The sequence below is a fragment of the Camellia sinensis genome, unplaced genomic scaffold (assembly GCF_055761805.1).
Source record: "Camellia sinensis isolate YWXY unplaced genomic scaffold, ASM5576180v1 Unanchor2, whole genome shotgun sequence".
Taxonomy (NCBI): Eukaryota; Viridiplantae; Streptophyta; class Magnoliopsida; order Ericales; family Theaceae; genus Camellia; species Camellia sinensis.
Genome location: NW_028129079.1, coordinates 19,728,617 through 19,754,860, shown reverse-complemented (window position 1 = coordinate 19,754,860; position 26,244 = coordinate 19,728,617). Strand labels below are relative to the sequence as shown.

The window sequence follows — 26,244 nt, the reverse complement described above, 5'->3', positions numbered from 1 at the left end:
AGGGATTAGTTTTAGGTGTGAAAGTATTTTATGGAAAAACTTGAATGTTTGATTATGATGCTTGCATTTAGACAAGACCATGTGCATTGAGGTACATGAAATATTATTGGGCATTCAGATTTGCCAGCTCTAAGGTTGTGTTTTTCTATCCCGATCTAATCATGGTCGATTCTCATTATTGAATCTATTGATAACCTGACTAGTAAATCTATTTGTCCAAAAAAAAAAAAGGTCAAAAAATTTATTGAGAATTTGATTATGCGGGCTGTTTTTTTTAATAAAAAGGCGCTTCTATGATGAAGGAGGTATTGTGGACTATCTTGTACATTATTTGTAGCCGTCCGTTCTTGTCGAACACATAGCCCAACTACTACCTTGAGGCATGGACAACACATAGCCCAACTACTACCTTGAGGCATGGACAACACATAGCCCAGCCAACACCTAGAAGTATTGTCCGCTTTGGCCTAAGCATGATAGCTAGCAAGCCGTACGGATTTATTCCTTTGATTTTCCAAGGACGCGTCCACAATGGAAGTGTCCAATGCTATCTTATAAGTCTATTTTAAATATTATCTACAATCGATGTGGGATGGAAACACATATTTGAAACAAGATAATTGAGAATGTTATCCGCAATCGATGTGGGATGGCAACCCATATATTTGAAATAAATGATATCATAACAAATATATAGCTTGGACATGAACTTTGAATACATCATATTAATATTTTTCCAAACTGGTGTCGTTCAGTGGTCAATTTTATTGAATTATTTTAGAAAATTTGAAGTTATTTTCAAATTTTCAAAACTTTAATTTATATTTCTTTATTTATCTTGATGAAACTTTGTCCCACGTAAAAAAGAAAGGATAAAAATAATGTATTAATAAATGAAGTTTTCAAAGTAATTTTTAAATCAAAGAGGCTTCATGATTTAAACCAAAAAAGCATTTTGACGGTGGAGGTATTGCTAATCAAGATTGACAAAAAAAATTTATAAAAAAATCTACGTCAATAAATTTTTATTTTAACTTCACAAATGGTTGATATATATATATATATATATATTTAATAAACTTAAATAATTTGATAGGTGTAGACTGTTAGTTTTTAAAATTTTAATCATATAATATAATCTTATGAAATCAAATAGAAATCTCGGCATGATCGATCAAAATTCTAATATTTAGAGCTTGTTTGGCATGAGAGTTTTTGATGAAAATAGTCAAAATGTCAAAATATCCAATCACATCACTTTCTTTATTTTTTACATATCTTTTCTTAAAACATAAAAAAATCAATTAAAATAATCAATTCCCAAATAACCCCTAATGTCTTTTTTCACCTCTCCATTTATTTATATTAATCGTAACTAATAGATTAAAATTTTACAATACACATGGCACGTTTGTTTGTCTGGTGTGTGCTACATATGAACTTAATATTCATTTTATCAACTTTTTTCTATTACAATTTGAACTCACAAAATGATTACAGAGGTGTGAACCAAAATGATAAGCAAAATAAGTCTCAAAACTTAAATTTATATATCATTCAATACTCAAGATCCAAGAATAATTAAAACAAAAAATAAAAACTAAAAAATTTTGCCAAACGGGCCTTATGAAGTTGAAATCGAGGCGTAATATAATTTGTTTTTATAAATTTAAATAGAATGGTTCACGAAACTACAACTATAATAAATCTACACAATTCAAAGGATTTGTAAATTCATACCAACCAAACTCAAGTCAATGCCCGAACCCACAAACAAATTAAGAATATTATTTAATAGATACCCAAAAAAATAATAAATAAATAAATTCAATTTGATTCAACTTGTTACAAATATATTATTAACATCACAGTTATAAGAAGTATGCCATACAATGGTATTATTAAATTTTGAAAAATATCCGATGGGTTTTACTCAACCACCTTACTATAGAGGCTAATAAATTATGTGCCTGACATTAGTAAGGCCAATCATCTAGCCACACAAGATCTTATGTCGCTATTTTTCCTTCCACATATTTCAAATTATTTATTTGTCATACGATAAGTTTGACCGTATAAAAAGAAGAATAATGCTTGAGACCCCCTTTTGGGGGTTACCCCCTCACCCCCTTTGCCACATGGCGGATGGTGATTGGAGGAGCAGGAAAAAAAAGAAAAAGAAAAAGAAAATGTAACCAATGAGAGAGAGAGAGGGGGTCAAAGGGGGTGGGGGGATGAATCATTGATTTGAGACAATGAGTCAAGCCCATTTTGCCTAATGGGTCAAGCCCATTTTGCCCATAACCTCCCTCTCTACAAAACTTGGGCACCCCTTGGGGCATACCCCAAGGTCCAATCCCATGCCTTATAAACCCACACAAAACTTCCCACCAAAACAATGTGGGACAAGCCATTTTCTAACCTTAAGGAATTTCCATCAAAACTCCATTTCCATGGAGCTCACTTTGGCTTTAATTTTCCATTCACCCGATAATGGAGTTGAGCAACCAAATATACCACGTGAATCACAACACAGCATAGAATGAGTTACCACTTAGACCCGCCAAAATAGACGCATGGGTCCCACCTAAATAATAGACTAAAATTAGGAAAAAATTCTGTTTTTACCCAGAATTTTTCAACCATTTCCAACAAATTGTTATTAGTTTTAGGTGTGAAAGTATTTTATGGAAAAACTTGAATGTTTGATTATGATGCTTGCATTTAGACAAGACCCTGTGCATTGAGGTACATGAAATATTATTGGCCATTCAGATTTGCCAGCTCTAAGATTGTGTTTTTCTATCCCGTTCTAATCATGGTGGAGTCTCATTATTGAATCTGTTGATAACCGGACTAGTAAATCTATTTGTCCAAAAAAAAAAGGGTCAAAAAAATTATTGAGAATTTGATTATGCAGGCTGTCTTTTTTAATAAAAAGGCGTTTCTATGATGAAGGAGGTATTGTGGACTATCTTGTACATTATTTGTAGCGTTCATGGCGAACACATAGCCCAACTACCACCTTGAGACATGGACAACACATTGCCCAGCCAACACCTAGAAGTATTGTCCGCTTTGGCCTAAGCATGATAGCTGGCAAGCCACAAGGATTTATTCCTTTGATTTTCCAAGGACGCCTCCACAATGGAAGGGTCCAATGCAATCTTATAAGTCTATTCTAAATATTATATACAATCGATGTGGGATGGCAACATATATTTGAAACAAGATAATTGAGATTATTATCCGCAATCGATGTGGGATGGCAACCCATATATTTAAAACAAATGATATAATAACAAATATATAGCTTGGACATGAACTTTGAATACATCATATTAATATTTTTCCAAACTGGTGTTGTTCAATGGTCAATTTTATTGAATTATTTTAGAAAATTTGAAGTTATTTTCAAATTTTCAAAACTCTAATTTATATTTCTTTATTTATCTTGGTGAAACTTTGTCCCACGTAAAAAAGAAAGGATAAAAATAATGTATTAATAAATGAAGTTTTCAAAGTAATTTTTAAATCAAAGAAGCTTCATGATTTAAACCAAAAAAGCATTTATACGGTGGAGGTATTGCTAATCAAGAGTGATAAAAAAAAAATTATTAAAAAAATCTACGTCAATAAATTTTTATTTTAACTTCACAAACGGTTGATATATATATATATATTTTTAATAAACGTAAATAATTTGATAGGTATAAATTGTTAGTTTTTAAAATTTTAATCATATAATATAATCTTATGAAATCAAATAGAAATCTCGACATGATCGATCAAAATTCTAATATTTAGAGCTTGTTTGGCATGAGGGTTTTGATAAAAATAGTCAAAATGTCAAAACATCCAATCACATCACTTTCTTTACATTTTACACATCTTTTCTTAAAACATAAAAAAAAAAATCAATTAAAATAATCAATTCCCAAATAACCTCTAATGTCTTTCTTCACCTCTCCATTTATTTATATTAATCGTAACTAATAGATTAAAATTTTACAATACACATGGCACGTTTGTTTGTCTGGTGAGTGCTACATATGAACTTAATATTCATTTTATCAACTTTTTTCTATTATAATTTGAACTCATAAAATGATTACAGAGGTGTGAACCAAAATGATAAGCAAATAAGTCTAAAAAATTAAGGCTTCGTTTGGAAAGCCTCTCAAAATATGGTTCCACCCATTGATTTGAGTGTGTTGTTTGTTTGGAGCTTTTAAATCATAATTCTACACCCATTTCTCAAAACTCAATTTAAAACATAATTATTACTTTTCAAAACTCATAACCAAACATATAATTCAAAAACTCATTTCAAAACTCAATTCAAATCAATATTTTAATTTTTTAAATATTTTATTCTTTTAAAGATTTTAAATATTTTAATATTTAAATATGTTATGCTTTTTTAATTTTTTAATTTTTTGAATTTTTTTTAATATTTTAATTTCAAAATATTACAATTCTCATTTTTTAAATTTTAAAATATTTTATAAAAATAAATTCAAACTCTATTTTATAAAAATATTTTTAAATATTTTAATTTTTTTGTTATGTATTTGGTTGCGATTTGGGTGTAGAGTTGTGAAAGTAGTATGGAGTTTCGAGTTATGCGTTTGGTTATGAGTTTTAAAAATAATTTCTTAATTGACTTTTGTTTTATGTGTTTGGTTACGATTTGAGTGTAGAGTTGTTTTTAAATTTAAAATATTACCATTTTAAATTATTTAAAATTTTTGAATATTTAAATTATTTAAATTTTTACGATTTAAATTTTTTGAATAATTATTTTAATTTTTTACTTATTAAATTTTTTAGATTATTTAAATTATTTATATATTTATGATTTAAATTTTTTGAATATTTATTTTGAAAAAAAATTATTTCCTTTGTAGTATTTTCAATTAAAAAATTGATTAATGTTATTTTCTGTTAATAATAATTTTTTTTAATTAAATTTTAAAAAGAGTTTGGTTATTAGTGTTGATCAGAATTTTCAACAGTGTGAAAGTAGTATGTTTTGTTATGAGTTATAATAATTTGAATTAAGTTTTGAAAACTCTTTTCAAAACTCATAACCAAACAAATTTTCTTACTTCACATGTCAAATCAAAGTTTCAAAACTCAAATCCACACTCAATTCAACACTCTATTAAAAAATCATAACCAAACAAATTTTCTACACTCAAATCATAATTCCACAACTCACAAACTCAAAATATAACTCATACTTTCAAATCATATTTACAAAACTCTACCAAACGCAACCTTAATTTTTTGAAAAGTGAATTTAGAAAACTCAAACCAAACAAGTTGAATAGTTTTTGAAGATAAAATAAGGGAACAGAGAAAGACGCAGCAAAGGGGAAGAGAAAGACGCAGGAAAGACAATGAGTGGAGCCTATAACGAAGTGCTTAATCGGTCACACAGTGCTAAACAATTTACATTCCTCCGGTGTTGTGTTGTCGAAAAAAATAGATTTCTCCATCATTTTGTTACTATGCAGTTACAGAGTCTCTTCCAAACAATGATTTTTAAATTTGTGTCGGACATGCTTTGTAATACAATGCTAATGAGTTTGAATTAATCTAGTGCCATATTACCGGACAAACTTTTTTTTCCTAGCAATATGTTGCCGTTCGATTGGATGATAATAAGGGATCAATTTGGGGCCACTTGTGAAATGCCTGTTCAATGATACATTGCTATACAAATTAGATTACTCTAGTGTCATATTGCTAAACTATAATAGATTTGTCTAGTCACCTGTCACTGTACGTTAAAAGATTTACCTTTTCTTTCAAGCATCCATAAATCAAACACGTATCCATAAAATCATACATAAAAAGTATTCATAAAAATATCAAGTGTACGAACATCCATAATGCATCCATAAAATATGTCATTGTTTGAATCCATCAATTAAACATGTTATCTAGTCACCTGTCGCTGTACGTTGAAAGATTTACTTTTTCTTTGAAACATCCATAAATCAAACACACATCCATAAAATCATACATAAAAAATATTCATAAAAATATCAAGTGTACAAACATCCATAAAATCTGTTATTGTTTGCATCCATCAATTAAACATGTTATCATAATTTGTCTATATCGATAGTTTCGGTAGCTACTACACCAAGGCTAACAAGATACGAAATTGATGAATATGGATAGTATATGCTTTCTTCCATCCACTAGCATGCGGGTGATAAAAACAAATCTAATTATTTGTCATCTGATGTTTTTATAACAATGATAAATCCAATCTTCTTCCCAATGTCAAAAGCCCACTTAGTTAATTTTTTTTTTTAAAACAATTTTAATTAAAGCTTGACAACTATTAAAAATATAAAAATAATACATACATTTATACTTTAAATTATTAATAAAACTCAATACAAATTTAAAATAAAAAAATTTGTATTCATAAAAAAACTTAACAAATCTCGTCTGTAATGAATTCATGACTGGAGTTCACTAATAATATAGTATTTGCATTGTTGCAATGAGTAGAAAAATAAAAAATATAAAAAAATAAAATTGGAAATACACGACAATGAGTAGCCGAACAAATTAAAAGCAATTGGCATTGGATTACCGAAAATGTATCTTGTATTTGGTAGTTGGTTACCATACATATTTTTTGTTCGGCAATATAATGCCGGATGATTTTATTTTGTTTGATTTTGAAACACCGAACAAAAGTCAAAGAACAATCCAGAAAAATGAAACAAAAAACCTACCAAATAAATAAAAAAAAACTCACAATTTCACAGTTTTTATGGTTCTTCACCACCGTTTTTTCATCTATTGCTTTGTTCTATTATCAACACACTATAATTCTCACTTTTTGAAAAGAAATGTGTAAGAAAAAAGAAAAATTGAGAAAGGAAGAAGAGGAGTAGGAATTGTAGACTAAGGGGGTATAAGGAGATAACAAAATATATTTAATTTTTGTATTTTATCCTTAAAGGTAGTTTCACACATAGGTAAAATTGGAAAAAAAATCTCATATAGAGGGTGTAAAAAGATAAAGTAATAGTATAAGTAGAATCACTTATGATAAATGCTTAAAAAGCCATTTTATCCTTTTCAATTATTTACTAAGTAATAGTAATATATTAAACTTGTCTTTAATATTTTAATTCTTTTTGGCTAGGTTAAATAAAATTTTATTTTATTTTTTTAAAATTAAATAAATAAAATATCAATAAAAATTTATTTTATTTTTTAAAATAAAAATTTAAATAAATTTATTTTAAAAAGTAATAATGATTAAATAAAATATCAATAAAACATCTATAAAAATCTATTTTAAAAAAATTAAATAAATAATGTATCAATAAAAATTAAATAAAATTATTTTATTTTTAAATTGAGACATTTAAATTTTATTTAATTTTACTAAATATAATACATGATTAAGTTAAATACTTGGAGGGCAAATATGCCATTTTACCATTTAATTTCATGGGATAATTTGGAAGACTTACTGTCACGCCCCAAAATTCGGACAATTAAATATTAAATTAGGACTAACCCCAAGAATATTCCATCATCCAAATCTTTGGGGTGAAATAAAAAAAAAAAAACTAAACGCCAACCAAACCATCAATCATAATTTCATAACTAACCAACACCTCAACATTCAGGTAGCAACAACCAGTCAAAACAACTTAAATAATATACGGTTACAAACCATGCCAAATTATTCTAATACTAAAGTCATTAAAAAAAATAATAAATACATAAACTAATATCAACTCTAAGCTCAAGAAAACAAAAAAGGTCCAAACGACAAGTCCAACACTAAAGTAATTTCACGTCACCACCGTAGCCCCCAACTAATCCTGCAAAGGAAGCTTGACTGCACTCAAACAGAACGCACTCGAGTTGCCAAAAGACAAAACAGGTCAGTATATAGGTATATTGGTATGAGTACAAAATATAACTCCCACATGTCCACCAGACACAAACAAAAATACATTAAATTCTTGTTACGGAACAAGACAAATAGTTCCATCCACACCGAAATGAATGAGTAGTTTCTCGAGATACGGTGGCATTTAGTTTCTTGCCCGTACAAACGAAATATAAATTGATTATAAAGTAAACAAAATAGAAATAAAAATATAGTAGGTCAACCCTGCATAAAAAAAGTTAGTATAATTTAATCATAAATAACTTGCTACAGAAGTATAAAAATACACCGTTTCATGCTTAAATAATTCGAATTAACCAAAACTCAAAGAAAGAAAGTTGTACATAATCAAATTTCCTAAAGACAGTGCGAACGAATTTAACAGAAACTGAACAGGTTGAGAGAAAAGCTTGAAAGCAAAACCTAAATGGAATTCCATCGAAAAATCTGAAGCTGAAAACGAACAAAAACTACCCTAAGATGATTTTTTTCGAAAAAGTTCAAAACACGAAAAATGTGCAGAATAATGTTTTACTTCAGTTTTCGCGAAATCAATAAAAATGAGCTCGTTTCGTGGTTAAAACAGCCTCTAAAATCTTTATTGCTAAAATGAATCAAACTGATAATAACCAAGATCATCCGATTATAAGTTCTAATCGATCTTTTTAATAACAAGCTAAAACACAAAAGTTGTCTAGAATCAAGTATACATGCCTCTGCTCAAATTTCATAATTTATCGAGATCGTTTACTATTTTTCAAGATGTACAAATTAATACAATTCACACTATAACAATAAACTCGTAATTAAATTCTTTGTACCTTAACTCTACCACTTCAGCCTCCACTTCCCGCCTACACATATATCCCATGTGCCTCTCGTATACCTAACACGACTCCGAAGCCAAACTTGCACGGGGATATCGTCCCGAGTTTGACCCACACTCCTCGGATGGTTAGCATATACGTACGCACGTAAATCAAAGCACTCGTCTACTCATGAGAACGAGACAACAATATACATATATAAAACATCTCACTCATGAGAACAACATAACAATACCAAGCCTAAGACATTCAAATAAATCTCATAATCCTCACTTTTTTTTTATACACTCTTTCTCACAACACTCAAATAAAACAACAGTCCATGGAGTCATGGTGGAGTGTAAGAAATTTATCTATAGGTTTCTAATTTATTTTAATTTCATATATCCATGAAGGTGATTACAACTATAAAATAAATCCATATAAAAATCCTAAACCTGGCATACACAACTAATCAAAATAATTAAAACCAATCAATCATTTAAAAATCATAACCTTACATACATAACTAATCAAAATAATTAAAATCCATCAAACATCTAAAAATCATAGACCTTACATACACAACTAATCAAAATAATTAAAATCAATCTATCATCTTTATGTAAAAACATAATCAAACTAACATCAAATAAATAAAAATAAATAAATAAAAACAGCGAATTAAACATAAATCAAGGAAAGTGGAATTTATACTCCCTACATTTTTTTGAAGACCAAAGAATTATTTGAAGAATTAATAGAATCACCAAAATAAAAGCCTAATCTTTTTATTTTTTTCCTCCTTTCCTCTTCCCATGGATTCTCTTTCTGCTTCCTCAAATATTGATCACTCTTGGTTGATTAATATCTCTCTCTCTCTCTCTCTCACGGCTTGCACAGCCGCACACAACACCTCGCTTCCTTATTTTATTTTTTTTTCTTTCTTTCTTCTAACTTCTAAGTTGTTGTTTGGCAAGTTGATTTGTGGCTAAAATAGTCACAAAAGACAAAATATACTATTTTAGTCACAACAAACAAAACATTACATTCAACCCATAATCATTACACTCTTCTCTCACAAAAAAAAAGTCAAAAAAGTCAAAAAGTCCTTCCCAAACCAAACTTTTTAGCCCAGATTAAAATAGTCAAAAAAAATCAGAAAGACAACCCACTCCCAAATGGAGGCTAAACCTAATCCCTATTCTAATCTAATTTGATTATTATATTATATTATATTATATTATATTATATATATATATTAACCTAATAAACTACTATATAATATTATATTATATAATACAACATAATTATAACATATATAAATATAAATATAAGATAATATATATATATATATATATCTATATATAACACCTCTATTTTTTTAATATAACAAATATAAATATATAAATATTTGGATTAATTATATATATATTATATATAATTAAATAACACATTAAATTCATTAAATATCACATTAAATTCTCCTGTGACCACACAATTAATAAAGTCAAAAATAAAATAAGATAATAATAATCATAATAATAAATAAATGACTTAAGAAAATTAATGTCGCTACACTTACGTGTCGGTCCTAATAAGTGAATTTATTATTCAATAGGTACTATGATAATTAATATCAGTTTTCATCAAATACTATTAAAAAACATCATTAATTATTAATTTTCAGCGACGGTTTAAAAATGTTACAAAAAATGTTATTAATTATAAATTTTAGTGACAATTTAAAAAAAGTCACAAAAAGTCACTAATTTTCAATTTTGTGACATTTTGAAAAATTTATTATAGAAAAACATCACTAATTGTAAATTTAGTTGACAATTTATAAAAATCGTGACAAAAAAAATCACAAATTATTAATTTTTAATAAAATGTAAAACATCGACAGAAAAAATTATTTTTAACGATAATTTTATTAAAACTTATTTTCGATAAGACACCAGAAGACTTCTAATCTGACCCATTAATTTATAATTAAACAATAAACTCTATAATTCAATTGACATAGAAGTCCAACCCCTTTTCCAATCTCTCCACACAATCTTATTGGAGGAAGAGAAGACTCGGAGGGGGTGGGACGGTGCCGGCCATGCTTCCCGTCTGATTTCGAAGTTTGACAAGTTCCTTTAAATTTTAGAAAACCCCGCCACCTATATGAGGTACTAACCTTAAAATAATCTCTTGATTTATTAATTAAAAAATGTTTAAAATAATCTCTCTCTTCCCTCTCCTTTTTTTTTTTTTTTTTTTTTTTTTTTTTTTTTTTTTTTTTTTTTTTTGGTCCTTTTCCCCCTTTACTTAATAGAATATACATATATAAAAGTCTATGAACCTTCAAAAGTCAAAGGTTAGCTAGTAATATTAGATAAACTAATAATAAGATATTTGGCCAAAGGCAACATATAGCAGTTGACTCTGCAACTCCAGTCCCTATATAAAGGGACGTCTGGCTCTGGTAATCCTTGCCTCATATTTTACAAACCACTCCCCGCCACGCTGCAAACCAAAAAAAAAAAAAAAAAGCAACTCTAGAGAGTGAGAGAGAGAAGCAAAAAAATGAATTGTCTGGTATACCCTCAATCCGGTGTCTGCACTGCTATCATTATCTTCTTCTATACTTGTACATGGATTCCATTCCTTGAAATAAAAAAGGTTGTCCACATGATCATTGGCATCGTATTTTGCGCATCTCATGCTGATGTTGCATACCAAGAAGAAGGAATGTGCTGGGCAGATGTTCCGGCATCTAGGTTTGAAGATTTGGACTTGAGCAGCAAGAGCAAGAGCAAGAGCAAGAGCAATAACAATAGCAATAGCAAGAGCAAGAAGAGAGTTGATGATGATGATGAAGAGGGGGAAATGTGCTCGGTTTGCTTGATGGAATTCGAGAGGGAAGACATGGTGAGCCAACTCCCCAGGTGCGGGCACATATTCCACATGGGTTGCATCGAGAGTTGGCTATACCGGAATAACTTCACCTGTCCTCTCTGCAGGTCTTTACTCCTCCTGCGCTCTACCCAGGACGATAATGCTGTGCCCTGCAAAATGCACCCTTCCTCATAGGATCAATGTACATACTACTCTCTCTACCACCTGAATATACACCCCAGTATGTACACTACTTGCACCCGCACACATTCACCTAATTAATTGCTAGTTAGTTCTCCTCAATTTAGGTTCTCACCAAAGACCCAAAGATGGGTTCTTGTAATTTGTAGGGAAGTGATTAACATTCTCCAGAGAAAAATTACTCATAAAGTTATCACCTTTCCGTTCTTCTTCTTATGTATATATATATATATATATATATAAAGAAAGAAAGATAGAATTTACTTTCTATAATGTGGGTGGTTGATTTTATTTATTTATCTTCTTTTTTCACATGTGATTTTGATGCATAACTTGCCATTGTTGATTTGTGCTGGGTGGATGCGTGCATCACATCACCACTAATTTTGTATTCTTCTTCAAATTTCTTACTAAATTGATAATTACTTAATTTTTTATTTATCTTTTCTACAATTATGAATATTTTTCAAAATAATGTCTTCAACATAATTAAGCTGAGCCACCATTATTACAATAGCTTTAATACGCAATTATTAAGCTGATGTCAATGGCTTTTAATATAGAAATCAAGGCACAGGCCCAAAATAAAGAAAGTTTGGCATGGCATATACATCACAAGATGAAATCAATACGTAGGCGCTAATAAACTAAAAAAATACAATTTTAGTTTTTACAAAAAAGTGTTAAAAAAGTTCCTTTAGAATCAATTTGGTGGGTGATTTATCATATAGTTTATGCAAAGGACAGCCCAGCCATGGCTTATTTAACTGCACCAAATAATTCCTCCTTTGTATCATAGCCATAAAATACAACGTAGTCAGAATGCCATTTCACCACAAAGATTGGGGAGACAGGAGGACACCCCATCATGGTATTCACCAATTACATACCATCATCAGCAGCTAAGGGAAACTAAAATAACATGCTAAGAAAAGTCATCTGATAGCTTAATCAAAGAGAAGTTTAACAGCTAATAAGGCCTATAGCTCAAAAATCTCCAAACAACAGGATAAAAACAAAAAGGCAAAAATTGCTATTAACCCCATTCTGTCATGTACAATCTGAAATTCCTTCCTTCCTGCTAATCACACAAGCACTGCATTTTGAGTAAAGCGCATGACCCAGGTGTGGTCCATCTATACAGATGTGTACTCTCGCTTACACTTACACGGCACACAGATAGCCTGCCTGCAACATCAATAGTTTAAAACTAAAGAAGAATTATAAACGAAAAAAGAGACTGTTCTGGTAAAATATAACTTGGTACTTATGTCAGAAAAAACAACTACTCTTGGTTCACCATGAAAGATCCACAAGCAAAAATCAATTGCTATAACCATATCAACAATACAATCGGTTGCAAGAACTTAGCAGACGTTTGCAGTAATGGCGGGAAAATAATTCAAATAGCCAGCAATTAGATGTAAGTTTGATCCATCTTGATAAAAGTAATGAATGATTAAATTAAACTAATGAATGCAAACCTTCAGAAAAATTCCATGGAATGACCAGGCACTCCCTCATCCTCCCACAGTAAATCTTTTGCCTTGGGATCTTTTCCAATTAATTGAAGAGGGACATCTAATGGTGGTGGACTCTGCATAAAAAAGACAAACATGACGCAACTGCATATCTTATTTTCTTTGATGCATTCTTTGGAAATACCATTTTATCAAAATCCTCGCAAAGAGTTGTAAACCACTCAATGTTTCCAAGACCAAGGTTAAATAAGAAGATTCAAGTGTACGCCTAGACAGTAGAACTCAGCTCTATAGTGCATAATAACACGCATAGGTAAAAGTGTTTTCCTTGAACAGTTATTACCATGCAGCGGATCAGAGGCCAATTAATTCCACGGAAAAAAGGATGTTGTTTTATGTCATTGGCACCACTGCTTGATCCTAAACGGCTGACAGGGTCTCTATTTAACAATGCATGAATCAATTGCCTGCCTGCAAGACTTACCTGCAATATCCACAAAATATTAGTAACTACAAATTCAACTTAATAAAAGCTCTGGTACAGGTTTCATGCAAAAGACATCCCTTTTAAAATTGATCACAATTAGGAGATGCTAATCCTTGCCATTTCCAGGATGCATTAGTAGTATTAAACTATTAAACACCACAAGAGAAAGGTTCAATTAATATATCTAACTATAGTGGTGAAATTTTAACTTCTTAAAAGATTCAATTATGGACCACCAATTTAAATAATATTTACTTGAACCTTCTACACTCTAAAATATTTACTTGAATCTTATTTAAATAACATTTAAATAAGATTCGTGCTCCCTCAGCAACAATGGTTTAGGCTGCAAAGACCTCTTATGTAACTGTATAAACATCGTTTCAAGTATTATAAGATGGCAAGTAAAACTGGCTCCAAACATGTCATCTTTAATTGACGCTCCAGCTGATGATGGATACATTCCAAATTACCCACCCAAAAGATCAGCAGCAATAAATATGATATAGTTAAACTGGAATGTAAGAATAAGTTATGTGACGTCACCGGAATGCTACTTGGAAAGGTGAGGTCCTTGTGCAAGATGTTGGCGAATGTCTTTTGTCTATTTTTCCCCCTGAAAGGCGTACGGCCATAAAGCATCTCATACAGAAAAATACCTAAATTCCAAACAAAAAAATGAGTATCAACTCAGAACAAATAAAAACTACGTGAACAGCAGAAGCCTTCTATCTTTAAAAAAATAATAATAATAAATGAAGTGAATAACATGCTCAATTTTTGCACCAAAAAAAATTGTTTTACTTGCTCAAAATATTCTTTGTATATAATTCCACAAGTGGGACACACATATCTTCCCAAGATAGGTTTATGAATTCAATATTTTAGGAAATGATTGAGAAGGTAAACCATACACATGCGTGTTGATGAACATAGAGTTAACATTAAGAATTGCAACACATGCAACACATTGTGACACTGGTTAAGATTAACACTTCGGAAAATCATTACCTTTACCTTGTCATTTAAGAGATTATACAAGCCATCAAGCCAACATGTTAATGAACACAAGTTAACATTAAGAATTGCGACACATTATGACACCAATTAAGATTCAAATCTACGGAACATCATTACTTCATCATTCAAGAGATTATACAAGCCACCACGCTCTGTTTTCACTGCAACTACAAACCAGTTCTGTGACGACCCTCACCTTACTCTTGCCATACTTGCATACATTCTTGCATGGTCTTGCTTGTTATGTTAATTTGAAGGTCTTATCTTGCCTTGATTTGCTTAAGTTGCTTACATGATTTTGTTCCTTGCTTTGTGTATGTGTGTGCGTAGCCGAGATCACCTTGAGCTTAGTCCGCCCTTGAACCTTTGTACTTAGACTTGTTTTGAGATCTTGTTCAACCCCATCTTCACCTCGGGCATTCCTTGCCGAGATGTTTTGCACTAGAACCTTGTCCGCAGGCAGGTATGGCCTAGGCCGAGATGTGGCACACCCCGGCCAAGGTGTGGCACAGCTTAGTCAAGTATCGTCCTCCCTAGCCGATGTTTTGCTATCCTGTCGCCGGATTCTTGATTTGAGCCGATGTCATCTTGTTGCCGATGTGTCTTACCCGAGCTTACTGCATAAGCTTTGTCAGAGACTTGTCTTGTCCATCAATCACCTTTTTGGAGCTGAACCAACCCGGCAACGCCACGTGTCCGAGCTGATTGTTAAGGCAGCCGGCAGACCTTGAAACAAATCATTTCTTGTCTCAAATCTTTGTTTTAGAGAGAGAAGCTCTAGAGAAGAGGAAGAAGAGTTCTTGAGTGAGAGTAGTCTTCCAAGCTTGATCTTTGTGGCTTGAGCCGTTAGATCCGAGTTTTGAGGTTAGAATCTTGATCCCCTTTGATTGTTCTTGCTGAATACCTAGCTGCATTGCATGATCGGATTTGTTTTGCATGTCATGCATCGTTTTGAAGTTGGCTTTGAAAAGAGAAAACGGTTTTCTGTGTTCTTGAAAAAGGTCTCTTTTTGATCGAGAAGTTTGGAACGAAAATCATGTTTTGTGTTTGTTCTTGCATGCCTTTCTTTGATGGGTACCCAGGTCCATATATTTTGAACCCTTGGCATGAAAACTCAGATTTTTGTAACAAGTTGTGAGCTTGCATCCATCTTTCAATGATCATGTTCTTCATATTCTTCAAAGGAAAACCCAGGTTCTTCCTGACTTTGTATAACGGGACCTCGGCTTAGTCCTGGGTGGTACCCAGTGTGTTTTCGAGAAACGGGAGCAGGGTTTAAGCTCCCAGCTTGTTTTGTTTTGTCTTTGACTTGGATCTGGCAAGAATGCCGAGATCATTTGCATGTATATATAGAGCTTGTTTTGAGGATGTGGTTTGCCGTGTGATTTGTAGGACCTTGATCTTTGCTTTGAGTCTACACCTGAAGAACTAGGTGAGTGGTATTTCTAATAAAGCTATGTTACACTTGCTTTTGATAAATCTTGTTTTGTTTGTTTTGACGTGGTATTTGCTAAGCATGAATAAATGGCCTTGTTTGATTGTTAACCTCGGAAAGTCCCTTGTGCTGGAGGACTCTAAACTTTCGCAGTACTATGTGTAAAGGATACGGTCCTTGTTAAATCGGGCTACGGGCCTAAGTAACACAAGTCCCTTGTGCTGGAGGACTCTAAACTTTTGCAGTACTATGTGTAAAGGATACGGTCCTCGTTAAATCGGGCTACGGGCCTAAGTAACACAAGTCCCTTGTATTGGAGGACTTTAAACTTTCGCAATACTTTTGACCAAACGATTACGGATCGTACAGCTTATGATACTTGAATGATGAATACGGTTCATCCCTTGCTTCGCCGATGTTTCGATACTTGAATGATGAATACGGTTCATCCCTTTGTTTTGCCTATGTCAGTAAACATCTCTGGATACTTGTAATAATTGATTGATGAATACGGTTCATCCTTTGTCTTGTTAAAGTTCTGATGTGTTTCGTTTTGAAGGACCTCGGCTTTATTCATGCAAAACCTTTATTTTTAGTACCATTCACTGAGTTTTGTACTCACCCCTCTATATATATGTAGGTGATGAGCAGGACGGCGGCGACGCCTAGTTCGTTTTGGATGCTTGTTTTGGATTCATGTATATGTCGGCCTTACCTTTGTATTTACGTCGGCGGTGCCCTGTTTTACATGTCGGCAAATCTTGAAAATCATGCTTCTTGACTTGTAATTGCTGTATTTTGTATATGTCGGCTCGAGAAGCCTTTTGATCAAGATGTAACCTGTATATTTTTATCTTGATGTATCTAAGTTGCAAGTTAATTGGAATGTTTGGCATTGCTTTGATCTACACACAGCTCTTATGGACCACTTGTATTTGACTTATTGCTTCCGCATTTGTGAGCCCCCTATATTCATACTCTGATTGTGTTAGGTTTTGAAAAGTTGGCCTTCGGTAATTACGGATTACTGGCCATCACGGCACCAAACTTCTAGGGGCGGTTTGGGGTCGTGACAAGTTCACCATTCCAGTGCTACAACTATTACAACATGACCACTATTGTGATTCATGTTAGCTCTAACACCTTATTATTGTTATATTAGCAAAATTTTGAAAGCATTCTACCATGAGAGTTATCATCAATTGATAAGCTAAATTAGATTGATAATATAAAATCATTGACAAGACCACATCTGTCGTGAGTTGTTGTTGGAGGAAGAAGAGCTATACTTCACTTTATTGAAACAATTAGGAAGATAATTAGAGGGAAACTATAACTCTTTCATTCGCTCATACTTTAAATGGCTAGATTATAAGGCTATATATATAGTTCAAAATTAATTTGGATAATAGAAAAACACTATGGGGTATGTTTTTTGGGTACTTTGGTAATTTCCTATTTGCTTCTGCACTCCCCTAATTCTATAGTTATAAATAGATGAAGGGGGCGCCTCTTGTATGGTAGAGAGTTGTATCGTTTTATGATCACAATGAAAATCGTAGTAGCCGTGGATGTAGTCCTATTCTGGAATGAATCACGCAAATCTTTGTATTCTTGTATGTGTGTGATTTCTTCTATTCGTTTTATCTTTCTTGTTTGCTATTTTGTGTCTTACTGATCTTGGTTAGAAAGAGACGATTTCCAAACACATACCACTCCTCCCCTTAAATGTAGGAAAAACGTAACTCTCAAATTATAATGAAAATAAGTTTATTTTTCAATAGTAGCAACACGTATCATTAAATTCACAGTTAAACCACCCCAAATAAATAAACAAACAATAACATGAACACATCACACAAACATACGCATAAAAGTACCACAAACACAAGTCATGACATCATGAATTCACCAAGTGCTTACCAAGAGCCCACCAATCAATAGCACTACTATGCCCGTCACCTGTGATGATCTCCTGTAGTCAAGTCATTATGTAAGTATTTTGAAGAAATAGGAAGAAGCATGTATTGTTCATATAAATATTAGGAAGAATTACGTATAGATCCTAATAGGTGGATTTATTGCTTAATAGGTCCTATGATAATTAGTAGTGTTTTTCATCAAACACTATTAAAAAATGTCACTAATTGTTAATTTCAGCGACAGTTTAAAAATTGCCACAAAAATGTCACTAATTATAAGTTTTAGCAACAGTTTAAAAAAATCGACACAAAAGTCACTAATTTTCAACTTTCAATGACAGTTTGAAAATTTCTTCACAAAACGTCACTAATTGTAAATTTTAGTGACAATTCATAAATATCATGACAAAAAAAAGTCACTGATTGTCAATTTTTAGCAACATGCAAAAAATTGTCACAAAAAATTATTTTTAGCGACGATTTTACTAGAACTTATTTTCAATAGGACTTATTTGAAGTTTATCCTAACTATAACTATTATCAGTGACATTTTTGTTCTTAGGCCCATATGTCAAATTACAGTTGAGATAGTATGCCACCTCTTACCAATCATGAAAAGTAGCTCAAATAAAAATAAGAAACATCAAGGTGCAAATTTATATCATGAATAAATCTATATAAGGATTTACTACACTACTCGCATCTGCGAGAAAAAAGATGATATGTACTGCTTCATCAAATAATAAATTTTGACAAATTGTTAAAATTTTACTGTCTTAAATAATATTTTTTTTAATAGATAAAATTTTACCCACAAGAATGATTAGCAGCAAAATAGAACCAGGTCACACCCCTATTTATGCACATTAGCATAAAAAACTAGTTTGACATGAAATAAGGTCAAAATGTGAAATAAAGTATGAAATGGTGGGTGAATTCCCATTTATAAAATGTTACTAACAAAACAGAACCAGGACCCACATTTGAAGACTATACAGTACAGAATATTGTTTGGAACTGTTGTGTATGGGAAAGAATGGTTTTACGTAAGCGGTCGGGAGAAGGGTGAATATTTCCAAAAGGGCCATAAAAAAAACCCCCACTAGAAAGAATGGGGGGGGGGGGGTTCATCCACTCTATCGCTGGGGAGTCAACTTCATCCAGACTATGCATACAAGATTTTCAGGATCAAGAAACTTGCAAAGAAATATGTTCAATTACATTCTCTTCTTGTATGCCAGGATCCACATGTTTTAGTACAACCCAACTTGCTGCAAAATTGCATTTTGAAAGTCAAATCAGTCGCAAAGGTTATTTGATGCTGAGTTTGGATTGCATTTTCGTCTGCTATATGCATTTTCTAATGTTGTAAGATCTTGTAATTTTTCATTGGACACTAAAGACCACCCACAAATCCAGGGTCAAAGCTCAAAATTGATAACCTTGTACTCAACAATCCAGTAATACAAAATTGTAGTTATAAATATAAAACCAAAAAGAATCAAATACTCCAACCTTTCCAAATAGTTCTTCCAACTTTCATCTCTAGAACATTAACATATAGATATAGCTAATAAAGAAAGAGCGCAACGCTCTACATAGGTGAACATCCACTTATAAAAACCCAAACAAAATGCAACAAGTAAAGTAAATCTGCTCAGAAAAGTAACACTAACTAATGAGTTGGAAGGTGCATGGGTTAAAATCTACCAAAGGAAGATTCATCATACCGGAGCAATGTATTCTTCAGTTCCAACAAATGAATTTGATTGTGTAACAGGTTCTGCAACAAAAATTGGTGGTGGTTGACTCCTAGACCTTCTCTTCTTAGGCAAAGGATGCTTTATAATCTGCAGTACAATATTAAAACATTCAAAATAATTAATTGTAGAATAACAAGAAAGCATCCTAAGAACAAGGAACAAAATTTTGTTCTGTTTCAGATGGAATGGCTGAAACTTTTCCATTTTCTAGTAAACCTACAGTAAACATGAGTGAAAAACCAAAATTACAGTGTTTTCACCAAACACAACGAAGCTCACTAAAACAGAACAAAAAAATTCAAAATAATTAGTTGTTTTGACACATATTAGGAATATCTAATGCAATTATTTCTATTTACCTTTTTTTGTTAAAAGAAAACATTTCAGAACGAAGAAAAATCTTATATTTAATAAAAAGACAGAGAAACTAGAAAGGAGAGGAGAGATAGCAAGAGGAAAAAAATGGACATAGTCAAGTTATTTATTATTTTTCTTTACTATTATAGGTACAATTTTTTTATAAATATTATCATCAGTACTTCAACTAGAATCTAGCATTTCATATGAAGCCCCTTCTCCAACTAACTGTTTTAAACCTTTTGTTTACAACTTTCTAACATTCAGTGACCTTCATTGAACCTTTCTATTAATCTTTCTATAAATCATGTTCTGACAAAGGACCTCCCACACCTTGAGAAACCTTTGACCTTTGTTTGTTATTAATATTGTAAATATTATTATTTTTGATAATTTTATTTGGATGGAACCTTATGCACATTTAGAATTATACAAACTTGCGCTTCCAAAAATTGATTTATTTGACATTAATTGAATGACTACTGGTTTGCACTGAATTTACTTCCAAATAGTTTATTGTGCTCTTCATGTAAAGACGTGCAAACCTCAAACATGCTAACTTAATAAATTATGATGTACAAAAATTTATGTAGATTTTAATTTTTATTTCCAAACATTTCCATATGTTTCCTTTTTTCTTTTTTTTTTGTCTTTCCCCTTATGTTTTTGAAACATTTATGAAATATTTCCATTTCCAAACTAACCAAAAAAAACACATCAAACATAAATTTTGATCCTTACCCAACAAACACTTCCCCCACAACATAAATAGCAAGCTACATTTATTGCATGGCTCAGAAGACATGATGCATTTGTCATGATATACAAGTATTAGTAGCGGACATAAAATGAGTACTAAATTCAAGTAATGAATGAAAGAATGAGTATCTACTTCATCTAGGCTTTGATTATTCATAGAGTGGGAGTCTGAGAGATTAGAGATGATATCACTCATAGGATTAATTCAGGATTGTTAAGCAAACAACTTTTACCATGTGTTGTGTGATTGACTTATCCTATGAAGCTGAAAGAAAATTTCAGTAAAGCAACCATAACCTTCACCATGCTTTACAAGACATAATGCTAAGGTGCTACAAAACAACATTTCATAAAATAAGGAAGACCAATGCAAATGTTGAGATGGATGTGTGGTAAGACAAGAAAGAATGAAATTACAAATAAACATATGCTTGATATTGTAGAAGTGGCAATTAATTGGAGATGAAATGAAGAACAACCAACAAGGATGGTGTGTGTGTGTGTGTAAAGAAGACAAATAATTGCAACAATAAGGAATAATAATATGATTCACAATTTTTTCTTTGAATTACATCATGCAGTCCACATCAATGTAATGCCAAGGGAAGAGGAAGACCATAATTTGTGTGGCTTGTGGGTATGAGGAAAGGAAAGACATAGCAATGTGGAGTTTAACTCAAATCATTACCCCAATCAATGGAATTGCGAAACAAGATTCATATCCAACGCCGAACAGTTGGGATAATGTTGTGAAAGTGTGAGAAAACAGGGTTGATTGGAATCAAGGTAAAAAATGGAAGACACTAGATTAAACCAAAACAAATCTCATTGGTTGGGACCTAAGCTAACACACTTAAACAAGCCATAGGCATTGGGTGCTTCCAACTCTAATTGAAAAATGGTACCATCATCCAGCTAATTAAATACAAGAAAGCAAATAATCTTCTAATGGAAGATGGTAGCATACTTGAGGTTTACATGACGTCATAAATGACAGGTCAAAGTCAGTTAACACAATGTGCCCATCCTTTTGAAGCAGCACATTCTCTGGCTTCAGGTCCCGGTAAATTATTCCTGTACCATGTCAATGCAAGAAATAATAAGGTTCACATACATGCTTACCTAGCATGCAGCAAAATAGTCACTTTTTTCATTTGAAGCACATCTTAAAGCCAAAGAATTAAGAACTAAAACTCCAACTATTTTTAATCACAAATGTGAAAATAGGAGACATGCTACTCAATGGATCTCAAATCTTGGACCGGGAAAAAAATATAAATTCAAACAGCATAAAATAAATATTTATTCAATGAGTGACTCATATTGATTATAATCATGCAGTCAAGTTTGGGACTGGGACACCAAAAATTGAATTTTAACATGATAAAGCGATTTCAAACTCAGGGCAGGTGCACCCTTCTGCCCCCCTAACCCAAAATAAAGCTCTTGTACAAACAAAAAGGGTAAAAGGAAAAGAGAGAATGGAAACAAAAAATTACACACAGACTATAATTCATCAGAAACAATGTGTATGGACCAACACCAAATTTAAACTATTCCAATATAACAATATTTTGACCAACTAAAATCACACAACTAGAGGCAACATCCTTAACATATATATCTTTCAAAAGAAAAGTGAGAGCAAACTAAGACTTCTGAAACAACCCCGCAGTGCGGAATTTAATTGTAATTCAATTTCCATTAATTATTTCACATGAAGCTTTAAATCAAAATCAAAAGGGAAATAGGACTTGTATCAAAACTTAAAACTCAAGTTCTATTGAAAGTCATATCCTCTTTAAAATCCTTGGTTGTCTACTCTCACTATCTTGGTCCACATGATTTTTGTTCTACCATATCTCCTTTTATACTTTCAGCTTTAATCAAATTACTCCATGCTGGTATATGTACTAATTTTCACTGAAGATGGCCATCTCAAAAACCTTTCATACACCTTTTCCAGTTGTTGCCACCTATAACTACTCATATGTACATCCAGTTCTAAACTATCTTCATAAGGTATTGCTGTAAGATTTCTGAATAAACTCGTATATTCAATTGTGTAGGTAATACAAGAATACATTGGTTTATATAACAATCTAACCCTAGAACTAAAAAGGAAATACGAATTATTTCAATCCCTAATACATATAAAATATATATACTACCATATATACATAAAATCCCTAATATATTCTCACACCTCCGCTCAAACTCAAGGTGTTTTAGCAGAAAATACTGAGAGTTTGCCAAGAAGAAACTAAAACCAAGTAGTAGTGTGAGTCTTAGTGAAGAAGTCCGCAAGTTGCAAAGCCGAAAAGACGAAAGGAAGGGAAATAGAGCTAGACTACCGATGTTGTCGGACAAAGTGACAATCAATCTCAATATGCTTCTTCCGCTCATGGAAGACAGTGTTATGGGAAATCTGAATAGCACTACGGTTGTAGCAATAGAGAGAGGTCGGAGAAGACTGAGGTATAACCAAATCAGATAGAAGACAACGAAGCTAAACAATCTCAACAATAGCACGAGCCATAGCACGGTACTCAGCGTCGACAGTAGAGTGAGCAACAACAGTTTGTTTCTTGCTTTTCCAAGATATCAATGAATCGCTAAGAAACATACAAAAACCAGATGTAGACTTGCAATCAGTGACATCAACAGCTCAATCAGAATCAACATAAGCCACTAAATCCAAAGAGGAAGTAGAAGACAACAGTAAGCCCAAAAGATAGTACCCTGAAGATAACGAAGAATCCGAACTAAAACAACCCAATGCGTAAAACGAAGAGTAGAAACAAATTGACTAACCACATGAACAACATAAGTAGGATCAAGACGAGTAACCGTCAGATAGACTAAACAACCCACAAGCTCTCAATATAAAGTAGGATCATCCAGAGGAATACCATCAGTAGTGTTGAACTTTACATTAAGTTCAATGAGGGTAAAGCTTAGTGTCAGTAAGACCGGCTCGATGAATAACCTCATTGACATATTTGGCCTGAGATAAAAAGTAGCCCTTAGGAGAAAAAGTGACCTCAATACCAAGAAAATACCTCAAAGGGCCCAGATCTTTCATTTCAAAGGTGCGAAAGAGGTGCTGCTTGACCTCAGAGATAGTAGAACAGTCAGAGCCAGGGATGATCATATCATCTACATACAATAATAAGGCAACAAAACCAGTAAAGGTGTGAAAGAGAAACAAAGCGGAGTCATGGGCACAAGGATGAAACTTAAGCTCAATAATAGCTATTTGAAAATGATCATACCAAGCACGAGGAGATTATTTCAAACCATACAGAGCATGCCGTAGATGACAAACTTGTCTAGAGGAATGAGGAAGGTCAGGGGGAGGACGCATATACACCTCCTTAGTGAGATGGGCATTAAGAAAAGCATTCTTAACATCCATCTGATAAGGAGGCCAATGACGAACAACAGTGATAGAGATCAAAGTATGGGCAGTAGTTATTTTAGCAACAGGGGCAAATGTCTCCTCATAATCAATACCATACTCCTGCGAGAAATCTTTTGCAACCAGGAGACTTTTGTAACGCTCGAGAGAACCATCAGAATGAGTCTTGACTTTATAGACCCATTTGCAACCAACCAGATTCTTGCCAGCAGACAAAGGAACCAGCTCCCAAGTAGTAGTCTTCTGTAAGGCAGACAACTCATCCTTTATAACTCTAATCCAATTAGGATCCTGACAGGCTTCCTTGTAAGACTAGGGTTCTAAAAAAGAGTGAATAGTAGACAAAAAGGTGCAATATGAAGGAGAAAAACATGTTTTTCAAAACCAAGTTTGTCTACCTGTTTACGGATGCAGAGGGGATACTTACGATTGGCAAGGTCAGAGTCGTCAGAGGCAGGAGGGTTAGCAGTAAGGGCAGAGATAACTGATGGAGGGGAAGCCAGGTGACGAGAATAGATTAACAACGGAAGAGGAGACGGAAAGAGAAGAAGGAGGAAGAGAAAAGGGAATAGACTCATGGGGGTCACTGGAAAAAGACTCAGCAGAGGGGTGGTAGAAGGAATAAGCTCATGGGAAACAAGAGAGATGTACTCATCCGAAGGGACCTCAGAAGGAAATGGATCAATGTGAACCAAATCCTCTTTGAAAACTAGAGCAGTGATAAGGGGAAACTGAAAGTAAGACAGACGTTTGAGAAAGGCAACATGGTGGGAGACATAAAGGTGACGAGAATTAGGGTCATAATAGCGATAGCCTTTCTAGGTAAGATTGTAGCCTAAAAAGGCACACATAACAGACTGAGCACTAAGTTTGGTCCTATCTTTATGTGGAAGAAGGACAAAACAAGCAGACCCAAAAACACACAAAAGGGAGTAATTGGAAAGTTAGGAGAATAGAGCCTTATAAGGAGAACGACCAGAGAGTAAGGGAGTAGGCATACGGTTTAGAAGAAAAACAGTAGTGAGAACTGTTTCACCCCAAAAAGGAGCCGGAACAGAGGCAGAGAGAAGGAGAGACCTAGTTATTTCAAGGAGATGATAGTGTTTACGCTCAGTGCGACCATTTTGGGTGGGTGTATTAGTGCAAGAGGTTTGGTGAATGGCACCCAAATTGGCTAAATACTCACAGAACTCAGTTTTAAAATATTCCTTACCCAAGTCAAATCGTAACAATTTAATGGTAACCCCAAACTGCGTAGTGATCATAGACTGAAAGGTACGATAAATTTAGTAGAAGTCAAATTTATGAGTCAAAAGATAAATCCCAGTATAACGGGGTGCAATCATCAACAAAAGACACATAATAAGCGAAACCCCTTTTAGTGAGAACAGGAGAGGGTCCCCAAACATCAATATGCACAAAAGAAAATGGAGAAACAAAAACAAAAGTACAAAAGTACTTTTTATTAAATGGTAAAGCTGATATTTTGGTAAGTTTACACTCGACATTCATCAATTTGACTAGGAGAAACTTTACCCAATAATCTTAACTAAGCTAAAGACCGTAAGCAATCAACAAACAAATGACCTAAGCAAGAATGCCACAAATAAAATTGACTCAACTGAGAATCTAATTGAAAAGAAGAAAAGGCAACTGGAGAGGTGGATAGAGGGAGATGCAAGCTTTCTACCACATAGAGATCTCCAACTTTACGGCCGGTCCCAATCTGCTTCTTTGACACCCGATCCTGCACACAACAGA

The 26,244-nt window shown here is 32.8% G+C and overlaps 2 protein-coding genes across 19 annotated transcripts in view; one reads left to right on the top strand and one right to left on the bottom strand.

The window, feature by feature from the left end:
• Positions 1 to 11,221: 11,221 nt before the first annotated feature.
• LOC114275756 (RING-H2 finger protein ATL18) lies at positions 11,222 to 11,940 on the top strand. The gene has a single exon (XM_028217759.2). It carries the CDS (start codon positions 11,326 to 11,328, stop codon positions 11,830 to 11,832), a length of 507 nt encoding a protein of 168 aa, XP_028073560.2. The 5' UTR covers positions 11,222 to 11,325; the 3' UTR covers positions 11,833 to 11,940.
• Positions 11,941 to 12,597: 657 nt separating this feature from the next.
• The window catches only part of LOC114275733 (phototropin-2), a 98,672-nt gene continuing 85,025 nt past the window's right edge, over positions 12,598 to 26,244 (bottom strand). For 9 of the 18 annotated variants that reach the window (XR_014358349.1, XM_082912078.1, XM_082912077.1 and 6 more), the window contains 7 exons: positions 22,030 to 22,136; positions 19,914 to 20,033; positions 18,185 to 18,236; positions 14,353 to 14,465; positions 13,663 to 13,803; positions 13,323 to 13,435; positions 12,598 to 13,026 (listed from right to left, as the gene is read on the bottom strand). Coding sequence is in view for 9 of the 18 variants with exons in the window: in XM_082912078.1 (XP_082768204.1) it covers positions 13,325 to 13,435; positions 13,663 to 13,803; positions 14,353 to 14,465; positions 18,185 to 18,236; positions 19,914 to 20,033; positions 22,030 to 22,136 (644 nt within the window). In the remaining 9 variants the exon portion in view is untranslated. Of the gene's footprint in view, positions 13,027 to 13,322; positions 13,436 to 13,662; positions 13,804 to 14,352; positions 14,466 to 18,184; positions 18,237 to 19,913; positions 20,034 to 22,029; positions 22,137 to 26,105; positions 26,231 to 26,244 lie in introns of all 18 variants that reach the window. The other 9 variants (XR_014358341.1, XR_014358346.1, XR_014358343.1 and 6 more) reach the window with 7 other exon arrangements.

What these genes read in the sequence shown, in the direction of transcription:
- LOC114275756 (XM_028217759.2), top strand. Translation starts at nt 11,326, where the DNA reads ATGAATTGTCTGGTATACCCTCAATCCGGTGTCTGCACTGCTATCATT.